At 52.4% G+C, this 14,144-nt stretch overlaps 1 protein-coding gene across 4 annotated transcripts in view; it reads right to left on the bottom strand.

The window, feature by feature from the left end:
• Positions 1 to 350: 350 nt before the first annotated feature.
• Dnajc5 (DnaJ heat shock protein family (Hsp40) member C5) overlaps positions 351 to 14,144 on the bottom strand; it is a 45,183-nt gene continuing 31,389 nt past the window's right edge. For 2 of the 4 annotated variants that reach the window (XM_078052248.1, XM_078052246.1), the window contains 4 exons: positions 5,961 to 6,078; positions 5,070 to 5,283; positions 4,481 to 4,652; positions 351 to 4,104 (listed from right to left, as the gene is read on the bottom strand). In XM_078052248.1, the coding sequence (XP_077908374.1) occupies positions 4,001 to 4,104; positions 4,481 to 4,652; positions 5,070 to 5,283; positions 5,961 to 6,067 (597 nt within the window). In that variant the 5' untranslated portion in view covers positions 6,068 to 6,078 and the 3' untranslated portion in view covers positions 351 to 4,000. Of the gene's footprint in view, positions 4,105 to 4,328; positions 4,403 to 4,480; positions 4,653 to 5,069; positions 5,284 to 5,960; positions 6,079 to 8,082; positions 8,142 to 14,144 lie in introns of all 4 variants that reach the window. The other 2 variants (XR_013439932.1, XM_078052247.1) reach the window with 2 other exon arrangements.

The raw sequence follows: 14,144 nt of genomic DNA, 5'->3' as shown, positions 1-14,144 counted from the left end.
GGTACGAACAGGACTAATGTTGGCTGCAGGCCTGGTGTGGCCATGAAGACCACAGGACTTCCCTGGCAAGGGGTCACCTACTCTGGTACAAACCACTGGAGGTCAACATGCCACAGGAGGCCTCCAAGACTGAGGTCCAAGTTCCTGGGCTGGTGGCCCTCGGGAGCTCAGAGGTCCCTCCTGTGATTCGTCTTGGTATTTGAAAATCAAGTGAAAAGGACCCTGGGAAGGCGGGTGTGCACTTGGACCAGGCAGGTGGGAAGTGTTTGTCACAAATAAAACAAACCTGCCTCCCAAAACACAAAAACAAAAAACGAGACTCTGCAGGGATCATTAAACAAAAAACACACTTTCTGCAGTGAAAACATTTATTTTACAAGTTATCTTTACTTTAGGTCAACATTCAGACACACACAAGACAGAGATCACCAAGGAGACCACTCGCTCTCCAGCCCTGGAGACGTGCGTGGAGCCAGGTCAGCAGGCCATCCTGGCAGCTGGGTGGAACCAGCTTGTGGGCTGCTGCTCTCCACACTCGCACCTGATTCTCAGAAGCAGCACCTGTGGTGTGCGTGTCAGTGTGTATTCCCCCTCCCTCACCCAGCTTCCCAGGCCAACCAGTCCGCCACAGGCACCACCTGGGGGGCCCTTGGCCCAGTCCTCCTGCAGGCAGGTGCCCAGGCTGCTCTTTAGATGCAACCTTGTCACTGACTGGCTCAGGCGCCCAGGGAGGGGAGTTTCCAGCCACCTCCCACACTTCCCACACCTGTGGGCCAGGTGAACATGACGTGTGCTTAGGACAGTCACCCTTGTGCCCAACCCCGCTGATGCTTGACGCTGGTGGGGTCTTGACCTTGTGTTCAGGCACACGCATCCTGCACATAGCAGGCTGTTCCCTTGGGTGTATCCGCCAGGAGGACCGTGCCGAGACCCTGTCCCTACCCAACTCACCAAGAAAACAGAGGCCACTTTGGAGCCAACTTTATTGTACTTGTTGCTTCACCCCTGGACAGCAGCACGCGGGGCCTGCTGCGTGGTCCATACATACACACATGTACACAGACACACAGCCTGCACCACAGCACCTGGCAACACAAGCTGCACCTGTCCACAGCAGGGCATTCAGAACCCAAATAACAAACAGGCCAGTCCTGGGCTACAGGGCACCAGCTCAGCACTGGGAAAGGGGTGGCACCAGCGCCTGCCATGCTTCTCACCAGCTAGGCACCACACAGATGCACTGAAGTCAAGGATGGGCAGGACCCACCTTGCCTCTGTCCACATCACCTGGACCCTTGAGGGACAGCCTGCAAGGCCATCAGCTCCCCTGTGCTGCTAAAACCTGGGTTAGGACAGCTGAGACGAGTCTTGACTGCTTCATGATTCAGGACCTTTCCAGACTGGAGCTGCAGCCCAGTCCAGCAAGTAGCACAGAGACCGCGGGAACTCTGGCTTCTCTTCCTGACAGGTTCCCACTGGACACTGGCTGCATTAACTGAACACCAGAGAACTAGGAAGGCTCATTGACATGGGGCAACAATATCTAAAGCAGCTTAAAATAGAATGAAGCCAAAGGAAGACAAGGAAAGACCACAGCCCTGGGCAGGAACAGGGATCTACACACCCCAGAGCTACCATAGGTGGCCAGGACCCTGCGGGGCACCACTGCTCTGGATGGGTTTCCAAGCACACTGACCATAGCACTCCCCAGGCAATACATCACACACTGTCCACAGCCCAGAAGTGTAGCCCAGGAGCTGGGGACATGGGGGTCAGGCTGACCCCCAAGACTCACCAGCTGTGCTTATTAAAAAGGAAACAGAACCAGGGCAGCCACAGACCATCGCAGTGCACGATGAGGCACTGTCTGCCTCGAGCAGGTGAGGGATATGCTTGGCCATGGCTGCAGAGCCACGGCCCTCACTCCAGAGCCTGTGTCCTGTGTGTGGTGTTACAAATCCTACATGATTCACTCAGTTTCAGAGACCCCCACAGGACACTGGGCTAAGTGGCTATTCCCACCCCAGCTGCCACCCAGGGAGATCCTTTCTCCTAAGAAGTGGCCACAGCTCACAGGGACACAAGACAAAAACCACAGGGCTGCATGCCAGGAGGGCTGTCCCACAGCATAGGAGTTTTCTCATTCTTCATCAGACTATGGCCCTGGGTTCTGAGAAAGCAACTCGCTCTCGAATTATCGCAAGAAAGCTTCGGGGGCTGAGCTCTTGCTGCTGTGCTGGGACTAGCCCTTGGGCTGCCTGCTGAGCAGTCGGTGGGCCCACTGGTGGTTCCCACCCTCCACAGGGGGACGGCCCTAACACAGCACCCTAGTGTGGGGCCCTCTTGCTCAGTACCTTCATGATCGTTCAATGACAACACGGACAAACACGCCCCAGGGACTGCTTCCTGGGCAGTTCCTTGCCCACGTCCACCTGCAATAGGATCAGCCGGGGGCCCTGGCATCACAGCAGCCTCACTGGACCTTGCTGGGTACCCTCAACCAACACCAAAATCCCAAAGACCTGCCCTTGGCAGTCCCTGGCAAATAGGAGCCCATGGTGGGAGGGAGTGGGGATGGGGGTGAAGGGATTCAGGAGCTCAAGGTGGTTTGTCAGGGCCACGTGGTCAGCATAGGAGTTTTCTCATTCTTCATCTCTACTAGAAATTCAGAAGATGCTCGGCAGCAGGCTTCGGGAAAGTCCTGCAGGAACTCGGCCCACTGGACTCTGGTCCGGCACGTTCAGGAAATTGTAGGGGGCACCAGGTGGCCCCAAAGCCTTGACATGTGGTGCTCACATTTCCCCAGCTCACCCACCAAGGCGCCACCCACAGATCTGCGGTTCACAGTCTCGTCCAGCACTGGTCTTCCAGGCTGGCTGGCAAGCAGGGTGTCTCACAGTCTCGCTGGGACCCAGCCCTCCTGAGGCCAGGGGCATCTTGGCTCCAGCCATCTTGCTCCAGAAACCCTATGTTCTAGTGCCGACTAGAACACAGGCGACAGGCGCAAGTGAAGGCAAGTGGGTGGATGGAGCTCTGGCTAGCACGAGGAGGAGGGTCCAGAGGCTGGGGGCTCACTGGCGTCCTTCATCCACCCACTTGGATTCACACCCTCTGACTGCAACCACTTGTGATTCTTAAAAGTCCAAAAAGGGCTTAAAAACAAAGCAAAACAAAACAAAACAACAACAACAACAAAAAAAAAAACAGGAGGGCTTAAGGAGTGTGGAGAACAACCCAGGGAAGGGGAGAGAGACTACGGCCCCATCAGTCCAGCTCAGCCTGGGAAGGTTCAGGAACAAAGACGGAGGACTTCCACGCACCGGGAGGGGCACCCCTCGATGGACAGGAACCTCAGACCCTGAAGCAAAGAGGCCCGGGGCAGACAACCGTGCAGAGTGCACGCGTGTGTGCACACACTGTCCACATCACACCTACCACCTGGAGTGACCTGCCACGAGAAGACGACAGGGTGCAGAGGCCCTTGCACGCCATGCCAATGTAACACCCAGGGACAACCATGGCCCTGTGGTTCCAGAGGACCTGGCCCAGCTTGTCCCTGATGGGCCAGATGAGCCAGGCCCTGCCCTGGGACCCCATGGCCAAGGTGGAGATGTGGCTTTGCCGGGCAGAATCTGACCCCAGCCCCGTGAGCACAGGAGCACAGAGGCCCTTCCTGCCCAGTCCACCCTCACTGGACCGACCTGGCTAAACACCCCAAGGCAGCTCCACTGTCCAGTGAGCGCGGCCGAGCCACAGCAGGTCCACAACACAGACACTGAACACGACCATACATGCTACTAGAAAAGGAGAGCAGAAGACCGTAGCTACACTGCTTTAAATACTGCATGCTACGCACTTCGGGTATCGAGGGTCGACGGGCAGCGGGCGTGGAGGAGGGGAGGCCCCGACGCGGCGCCTCCCCATCTGGTGACTAGTTCATGGATCTAAGGTTGCGGTGGCCGGGTGCTGATCCCTCCTCGAATCACAGCTCCTCCTGAACCTAGTTGAACCCGTCAGTGTGGTAGCTAGGGTGGGAGTCGGCCGTGAGCTGGGTGGTCTCTGTGGCGGACGCGGGCTGTATGACGATTGGCGTGTCTGTGGCCTCTGAAAAGCAAGCAGACATGCTCATTGCACAAGGGTAGTAGCCAGCATGTGCCCAGTACAGGGTCCTGGCGTCACAACACTCGGCCACCTGGACGGCACTCAGGAGAGGCTGCTGGCTGACCACCACCCTTCATCCTCCCGCCTGCCTGCCGCCCACCTCCTGCCCCTTGGATCTATGGCTACCACAGTGCACGGGCGGGGACAGCTCTCTGCCCCTGCTTTACCTCAGCGTCCACGTTCACACCTCAACAGTCCCAGCTGCCACCACAAACACTCGCGGCACAGTGTCAGTGCCCTCCTGTTTGACAAGACAGTTGACACGTTCAGGGCCACGTGACGGCGCCCCACGAACACGCACCCGGGGGCAGGCACTCACCCCTCTCATCAGACTGCAGCTGTGCCTCCAGGTCCTCTGGGGACACGTAGAAGGCCGTCTCCTCCCCCTCGGGGGCCTTGGGCTTGCACTTGCCACAGCAGCAGTTGAAGCAGCAGCACAGACAGCAGCAGCAGTAGCAGCAGGTGAGGAGGCCGCAGAAAACGAACAGGGCCTGCGGAGGAAAGGCAGGCACCCATGGCTTCTGGGGCCCCAGCCTCTGCAAGGGCTCCCGAGCACGGGCTGCAGAGGCGGGCCTCCAGCTAAGGAAGGGTCTCTCAGATGGGGATGAAGGAAGAAGCTGCTGGGAAGGAGAGGCAGGAGGGAAGAGCAGACAGCTGCCTAGAGGGGGTGATTACGGGAGGGCTTCCCACAGCCAAGGGCCATATCCCTTGGCCTTGTGTGAGGTGGCAAGTCGGGAAAGCAAGAAAGTTAATAAAAACACAACCAGCGACCTAAGTCGGGGGTCCTTCACACTAGATTTCAAGATGCCTTCCCTGACGACTGAAGGGAAGGCTCACTTCCTACCTGGTCCTCTCAGGAACTTAGGGCCCGTGCATGCAGCCAGTGCTGGCCCCGCCCTGGCCCTCACCTTGGCCCACCAGCTGGAGAGCACGAAGTAGGTGTTGACGTTCTCCTCCCCGAACTGCTCCGCCACGTAGAGCCCCAGGGAGCCGTACTTGTCATAGATGTTCCTTTTCGTGGCGTCCGTCAGGATGGCATGTGCATTGTTGATCTCCTTGAACTTATCTGCGGCCTCCGGGTTGTCAGGGTTCTTATCAGGGTGGTACTTCAGGGCAAGCTTCCTGCAACAGAACCATCTGCTGGCTCTCTCCTGGACTGGCACTGTGCACTGAGCCATGGAGGGCCCAGGAGAAGGAGGGCCCACCCATCACCACCTGCCTTCCCGACTTCCCAGAGGTCTGGCATGCCAGGGGGATGCCCCCCCCCAACCTGGCTCCGCACAGGGAGGGGTCGAGAGGTAGCCAGGGCAACAGGACCAGCCCCACTCCTCTCTCCACTTTCAGAATCACCAACGGTACCCTCCTGCCCCCTGGTGTCCTTGCTGGGCCACTGCACATGCCAACCTGGGAGCATAGATGCAGCCACCCAGGCAGGGGTCAGTGATGAGGCCTCTGTGGTCTAGGTTGCCGCCTGCCACAGCAGCCAAGCCAAGTGCCTGGAATAGCCAGAAGGCCAAGGCAGAAAACAGGGGTGCCACCCTCGCTGCACAGCCCCACCCGCTCCAGAACTGTGTGCAGCTGTAGCATCCACAAAGTGCTGCTTTTTTGGCTAAGAGAACACCAGTATACAGCACTGAGCTGTGAGAAGCATGTTACACCTGCAGAGAGGCAGCAGCAGAACCATCAGCCACTACTGAGTCCTCCAGGGGAAAGGCTGTGCCAGCTCCTACAAGAGCACGGTGACAGTACATGAAGGGGCCTGTCCAGGGGACGTGCAGGGCCCGCGTGCAGCCTCTTACCGATAGGACTTTTTAATGTCATCTGAGGTCGCATTCTTGTCCAGCCCAAGAACATGGTAGAGTGACTCTCCGGAGGTAGAGAGTGAGCGCTGCCTCTGGTCTGCCATGTTAGGTCACTCTACGAGAGGAAGGAACAGCAAGGGTGCACTGAGGAACTTCATAAGACCAAAGCAAAGCCACCTGGACACTCTTTACAGCCAGGCTCCCAGCCCTGTGGACGTGAAGGAGCATCCCACGCCTCCTGTGGTGCCAAGACACTGCTGCCTCAGCAAGGGGAGAAGAGTCACACTGTCACTATCATCCCCCAGCTACATAAAAACCCACAGAAGGGCCAGCGTGGTGGTGCACGCTGGTGACCCCACTCCTCGGGAGGCTGAGACAGGAGTTCCAGGCCAGCCATGGTCAGGGCCCCGAGGTAGAAAGTTTAAAGAAATTAAAATTCTTTTTTGAGGGATGTGGCATGGAGGGTAGGGCACTCAACCACTGAGCCACACCCCTAGCCCTATATTGTATCTTATTTAGAGACAGGGTCTCACTGAGTTGCTTAGGGCCTTGCTTTTGCTGAGGCTGACTTTGAACTCAAGATCTTCCTGCCTCAGCCTCCCAAGCAGCTGGGATTATAAGTGTGTACTACTATGCCCAGCTAAGAAACATAAAATTCTTCTTCTTTTATTTTATTTATTTATTTATCTTTTTTTTTTTTTTGGTAATGGGGATTAAACCCAGGGCCTTGTGCTTGCAAGACAAGCTTCTACCAACTGAACTATAACCCCAGCCTCAAGAAACATAATTTTTTTTTTTTTTTTTTTTTTTAAAGAGAGAGTGAGAGACAGAGGGGGACAGAGAGAGAGAGAGAATTTCAACACCCATTTATTTTTTCTTAGTTCTTGGCGGACACAACATCCCTGTTGGTATGTGGTGCTGCTGAGGATCGAACCCGGGCCGCACGCATGCCAGGCAAGCGCGCTACCGCTTGAGCCACATCCCCAGCCCAAGAAACATAAAATTCTTAAAAACATTCATATAACACAGATGCACCTAGGAAACAAACAGAAAAGCAATGTCAACCTAAACATACCAAAAATGAGATTCAGTGTCAGTGGACTAAAAGCCTAACACAGCGGCTTGGGAGGCTGAGGCGGGAATATCACAAGTTCAAAGCCAGCTTTAGCAAAAGTGAAGCACTAAGCAACTCAATGAGACCCTGTCTCTACATAAAATACAAAAAAGGGTTAGGGATGTGGCTCAGTGGTTGAGTGTCCCTGGTTTCAATACCCAGTACAGCCCCCCAAAAAAAGCCTAACACAGCAGGGTGGTCAGAGTGCATAAAATGCGAGACCATTAGGATTTTAACACCCCTCTCAGAAACTGACAGTTATTTTTATTTTTTATCCATTTGTTTTTGTAGTACTAGGGATTGAACGCTACTACTAAGCTACACTATACCCCAGCCCCTACTTTTTAAAAAATTTTTTTGTGGTACTAGGGATTGAACCCAGGGCCTTGTGCATGCAAGACAAGCACTCTACCAACTGAGCTATATCCCCAGCCTGCCCCCCTTTATAGATTTTCAGACAGGGTCTCACTAAGCTACTGAGGCTGGCTTTGAAGTTCTATTCTCCTGCCTCAGCCGCCCCAGTTCCTGGGATTGATTACAGGTGTGTGCACCATGCCCAGGTGACAGATTTGTCAAATCAGGAGTGACACTAGACAGTTCCATTATCTGTCACAACCTGAGGTCTGTGGAGCACCCAGCATGCTTCTTCCATGCACACTACTCATGCACCTACAGATACTCCACACTGGGCCTTGAAACAAGCCTCAATCAGTCACACACAGCGTGACTCTTAATAATTAAACTAGAAACCCAAGAGTAAGAGAGCAAAGAAAACCTGAAATAGTTGCTGTTAAACAACACACTACAAAATAACATGGAATTCAAATTAGAAATCACAGGGGACATTAGAAAGTATTTCTTTTTTTACGTGCTGGGGGTTGAACCCAGGGCTTTCATGTTAGGCTAGTGTTCCACCGCTGAGCCACATCCAATAGGGCATGAGACTAACTTTGCCCTTGGTTCCTAAGTGCTCCGGCAGGTTACATACAAGTCCTTCAAGCTCACCTGGACTCACATTGACAAGCTGAGTTTTGCAAAGTCCCAGAGAACCGCAGGACAGGTAGCTGGGTGGAGAGGAACTGAGGTCAGCCAATGACCAGCGGCCGTGGCGTAATGTAACCCATCAATCAGACAGGCCTATGCCACAAGCACTCCACAGAAACAAGACAGCCATGAGTACAGGCCACAAACCCCCAGGGCACCAGGAGCTCTGAAGGTGACAGGATGCACATTCTTCAGCCCACTAGCAGGGACACACCTGTGCCAGGACCCACGACCCGCCCCATGCATGCCCCACCAGGCCGTTTGCACAGCCTGTATCCTTTAATGTATCCTTCGTAGTAAGGCAGATGAAGCAGAAGCAGATGTTTCCTTGAATTCTGTGAGCCACTCTGGAGATCAATCCTTGTGAGCAGCAGGTGGTGGGACTCCTGCTTTAGCACCAGCTGGTCAGAGCTGAGGAGGAGCAGACACAGCCAGGATGCTGCTCTTCCCACTTCTGTCCAGCACTGTTCTAGAATTCCTAAATGCTGCAGTAAGAAATAAAAAGCATAAAGCCCAGGAAGTAAGACACAAACTGTGGCTATGTGCAGAGCAGCTAGGACTGACAAGGGAGCCAGGCAGAGACAAGGGAGAAGGGTCTAACTTTCACCCCACACAGTTGAGCTTTGACAGCAGCAACCAATTAGAAGTTTATTAGATATGTCATTTACAGCAGCACCCAAAGTCACGAATTATTTACGATTAACAAAAGACATACAAGCTAGTCAGGCACAATGGCACACACTGCAATTCCAGCAACTCAGGAGGCTGAGGAGAAGGATCTAAATTCAGGTTAGTCTGGGCAACTTAGTGAGACTCTGTCTCAAAATAAAAACTTAAAAAAAAAAAAAAAAAAAAGGCTGAGAGTGTAGCTTAACAGTAGCGACCCCTGGGTACAATCGCCGGTATCTCTAAATAGGAGGCCTTGGTATTGTTAACGCGTCCTTCTCCTCAAGCAGGTCTACAGAGTGGACATAACCCAGCTCTAATCCCAGCAGACATTGTGTAGAAATTGATTAACTGATCTAAAAAGCATGTGGAAAGGCAGCAGACCTGGATCCCCACTGCAACACTGGCAGGAAGAGCACAGAGGCAGCAGTCCAAGGCGCGACTGGGCGGGACATGAAGGACTCTGCTCAACTCGGCTGCCACCACAGCAAGTCTGGGTTCGCAGGGCTTTTGTCTGTTTTATTTCGCAGTGCTGGAAAGCAAACCCAGAGCCACACAGGCTAAATAACTTCTACGTCCCTAGCAAAACCCCAGTTTTTATTTATTTTTTTAAACATGGGAACAAGATTTGAACCCTTCTAAAATAAAAAGATACACAGATGGTTCATGGTACTTGAAAAGATCATCGGTCATTTGGAGATGAAAATAACGCTACAAGCTGCTGAAAGCCTTGTGTAACAGCAGGGCTGGTCCTGAGCACCATGGACCCGAGGAGTCACCTACACAGACCCGCACAGCAGAGCCCACCACTTGCTGGGGCCACGCGCACAGCTCCTGTCACCCAGGCTCTGTACTCGACAGTGGGTAATGCAAGGCAATGCCCGGCAGCATGCAAAACACAGGTGAGGCATGTGTCATAGGCAGAAGAGCTGGTCCTGTCTGGGGCACTGGAAGACAGCGTGCAGGACTGGAAGTAGCTCGGGTGAGGTGTGGGAGCCTCAGGACAGCACCACCACAAAGACCAGACACTGCGCTCAGACCACATTCAATCCTCAGAGGCTTTTTTTTTTTTTTGGGGGGGGGGTGGCAGGATTGAATTCGGGGCACTCAACCACTGAGCCACACCCCTAGCCCTATACTGTATTTTATTTAGAGACAGGGTCTCACTGAGTTGCTTAGGGCCTTGTTTTTGCTGAGGCTGGCTTTGAACGAGATCCTCCTGCCTCAACCTCCAGAGCCTCTAGGATTACAGGTGTGGCCACTGTACCTAGCTCACAGAGGCTTTTTCTTCAATAATAAATCAGCCTTAGTACCCTTCTCTTCCTTTCTTTGTACACCTTAAGGTATTTAGATGGAACCTTGCTGTCTTGCCCAGGCTGGCCTTGAACTCCAGATGCTCCTGCTGCACCCAGTCTCTAGAGTTGCTGGGATTGAACCTACTACCCACCCTGTTGTAATTTAAAAATCTTTTTACTTGCTAGGCACAGCAGTGCAGGACTGTAATCCCAGTGACTTGGAAGGCTGAGAAAGGAGGAAACAAGTTTAAGTCCAGCCTCAGCAACTTAGGGAGACCTTGTCTCAAAATAAAAAATAAAAAGAATCAGGGATTTGGCACAGGGTAGAGCACCCCAGGATCACAACTTTGATCCTCCTGCCTCAGTCTCCTGAGTAGCCAGGATTACAGATATGCATGGGCCACTGCGCCCGGTTATTTTTTTTTGTTTAATATATTGATTCTATAAGCACATTTTCCTGGAGCTAGTCTATAAACACATTTTTTTTTTTTTTTGGCAGCGCACGCCTGTAATCCCAGAAGCTCAGGAGGCTAAGGCAAGAGGATTGAGAGTTTAAAGCCAGCCTCAGCGATGGTGAGGCGCTAAGCAACTCAGTGAGACCCTGTCTCTAAATAAAATACAAAAAAGGGCTGGGGATGTGGCTCAGTGTTTGAATGCCCCTGAGTTCAATCCCTGGTACCCTGCCAAATAGTAGTAGTAGTAGTAGTAGTAGTAGTAATAATAATAATAATAATAATAATAATAAACACATTTTTCTGTTTTTAATTTTTTACAATATTTTACTTTCTGAAGTTTTTTTGTTTTGTTTTGTATTTTGGGAATCCTCCTATCTCAGTGTCCCCAGTCACTGGGATCACAGGTGTGCACCACCACAGCTAGCTTTTATTAAATATTAAGATGTGGGCTGGGGCTCAGCAGTAGAGTGCCTGCCTAGTAATGCTGGGTTTGATCCTCAGCACCACATAATAAATAAATAAACAAACAAATAAATAAGGGTACTGGGTCCAACTACAACTTAAATACACACACACACACCCCAAAACCCAAACCTAAGACGTGAAGTGAACCGGGTGGTGGTGTATACCTATAATCCCAGGGACTAGGAAGGAGGAGGCATGAGGATGGCAAATTCAAAGCCAGCCACAGCAACTGAGTGAGCCCCTGCCTCAAAATAAGAAATAAAAGGGGCTGGGGATGTGTCTTGGTGGTTAAGCACCCCGGGGTTTAATCCCCAGCACCAAAAAAAAGTTTGAAGGCATGAACGCATGCATGGCCAGGCCATTAAGGGTCAAGACCAGGCACCCCTGCCCACCTCCACATGTGTCCGCTGGAGGTCTTCAGGGCAGTGGTGCAGGCACAGCCCCATCTGTGATGGCAGAGCCTCCTCCAGATGCCTCCTGGGGACCTGCCTGGCCGCCAGTACGTCTGCTGCTCATCAGACTGCAGGCAGGTGGTGTGTGCGGGCATTCCTCTCTGCTAATGAGAACCTCTTCGTGTGGGGTTCGTGTTCTCAGTTCTCGGCTCACAGAGGTCTGCAGGAGCTGCTACTAAGCCATTCTCTGGAACCTTTCTTGGGGTTCTTCTTGCTCCTTGCAGTTCCCTGTCTCTTGCCTCCTCCTCAGCTGTGTCCCCTTGCTGGCTGCTTGCTCAGGAGCTGGCTCTAGAAGCTCCTCAGTACAGTCCGCACAACTCCAGGTTAAGCTGGCGCCACTTCGAGGACAGCTTTGCTGAGGTTTTGGTCTTGGTGGTAGTCTTGGGGATTACTGGCCTTGCACAATAGACAAGTGCTCTGCCACTGAGCTACATCCCAGCCCCAGCCCTGCTGATTTCTGCAACTTCCTCATCCTTGGCAGATCATCCAAGGTCTTGGAGGAACCTCCTGAGTGTCTCCTGCCAGACGCCATCCATACTGCTGGGTGGCATCCCCTCGAGCCTAGGCGAAGTCCTGATATAGCCACAGATGTCCCACTCCTTTCTGAACTGCATGTCTCCTCAGCTGCAATGGCCTGGGCAAAGTTCCTCCTCAAGTGGCAGGCCTGCAAAGCTGCCGTAACTCCTTGGTCCACTTTCTGGGTCAAAGGGGTGGCATTTGGAGAAAGAAACAGCCCTCTGGAATTGGGATGAAGATCACTATAAACGGAGGACGTGAGAGAGCATTACCAAGAATTACGGACATCTCGAAAGGTGCCATTTTCCCAACAGCACCTCCCCCTTGCTGGCAGGGCAGTGGGGAAGCATCTGGGGAGAGGAGCAGGGCCTGCCTGACTTCTCACGGCTCCTGGTGCACTGGTGGCTGTGGCTCTTGTGCTGCATTCTGCAGTCCTGGGGCAGGACCACGGCACTCTGTACTGAGCTACACCCCCAGCCCTTCCTGTTTTTCACCGAGACACTGTCCAGGCTGGCCTTGATCTTGTGATCATCCTGCTCAGCCTCCTGAGTGGCTGGGATGACAGGCATACACCACTGCATCTGGCTGTCATTCTACCTTCTTCAGTAGCACAGATTAAAGACTTCAAAACCTTAGAATTAGTTTTCTTAAGTTTCAATGAACTGCCAGTAACCATATCCAAACTTCAATATTTGAGAAAACACACATCTTCAAACCCAGAGAACAAAAACTTTAATTATGCACCCCAAGGCAGCTTTCTCTTTCTTGAGTAACGCAAATCTGTAAACCTGCAGTGTCTGAGATTCTGAGCCAACAGTATTAAAATGAACTCAAGGATTTCTAGAAAGACCCAGCCAAGGACACTGGAATCACAGGGGTGAGAGGTGAGCGGATGGTCTGAAGGGTGGGAGGGAGACACCAGAACACACACGGGGAGCCTCAGGTGAAGCTCATGCCTCCCAGCACAGGCAAGCCACTTGGCCTGAAACCAGAACGACCTGGCCCTGGTTAGACCCCAGCACCACCACCAACAGTGATAATTAAATGAGTAAAAACGGGTCCATGAACCAAATCAGATCCTGGGGCAAAGACAATGTCCCTTGGGATACAGGCTTGCTTGGGGTGAGGCAGCAACGATCTCGTTACTGCAAGGAAAAATGCCACGCTTTTATTTAAGACTGTGGACTTCTTTGGAAGGTAGTATCCAGTAGCCAGGTTTCTGGGAAGAACTAGGGCCAGAGATTAAAAACTTATTCTTTGTGGTACATCATTGCTGGATTTTTAAATTATGTTCTTCTCTGTACTAATCTGTATTATCTAGAAAAAAAAATTCCCTCCCTTTGGTACCAGAGATTGAACCCAGGGACACTTAACCACTGAGCTCACCCCAGTCCTTTTATTTTTTATTTTAAGACAGGGTCTCACTAAGTTGCTTAGGGCTTCACTAAATTGCTGAGGCTGACTTTGAATTGTGATCCTCCTGCCTCAGCCTTCCGAGCCACTGGGATTACAGGGGTGGCCACCATGCCTGGCTCTTATCTGAATTTTTAATAAATTTCTGTACCACATTTATACAAAAACTAAAGTTGTTATTATGATAAAATGAGCAACCAGACCTCTCCTGATTCCCTTCCCAGAAGCTGATCTACATGAGTCATTTCCACACACTCCACAAAAGTCTCCAGTGGGTTTTGAGGGGTTCAGCTGCAGTAGCCTAAATCACAACCAAGAATCACGGTCAACACCCATCATGTCCCTGCACCATGGTGGGCTGCGAGACACTGGCTCACTCCAAGAACCCCAGACCCGCACAGAGCCAATGCCTCCTCCAACCCAAGTTCACCCTACATGCCATCTCTGCCCTCCATGCAGTCTCCCAGAGTCCTACAGTGTCCTCAGATCCAGAGAGAAAGCTGTCCATCTGAGTGGCTGTCCTGGCTAATAGGTAATCACAGGGGCCTGGGGAGGAACCCCAAATTTTCTCAAGAACGAGCAAAAACCAGGTCTCCTCCCCAAACCCATTCAAATCACTCAGTTTCCCTGCCTCACCAAGTGAAGTGAGAAAGTTGCTTTCCCATGTTTTGTGAGGCCACAGGTGGCACACAGCTAGAGGTCCAAGGCAACACGAGTCAGCACCAACTGGCCAGGCAGCCTTGCGGTGTTGCCACGACTGC

The sequence above is a fragment of the Ictidomys tridecemlineatus genome, chromosome 5 (assembly GCF_052094955.1).
Source record: "Ictidomys tridecemlineatus isolate mIctTri1 chromosome 5, mIctTri1.hap1, whole genome shotgun sequence".
Lineage (NCBI taxonomy): Eukaryota > Metazoa > Chordata > Mammalia > Rodentia > Sciuridae > Ictidomys > Ictidomys tridecemlineatus.
Note: the sequence above shows the minus strand (reverse complement) of the source record. Positions and strands in the feature narration are given on the sequence as shown.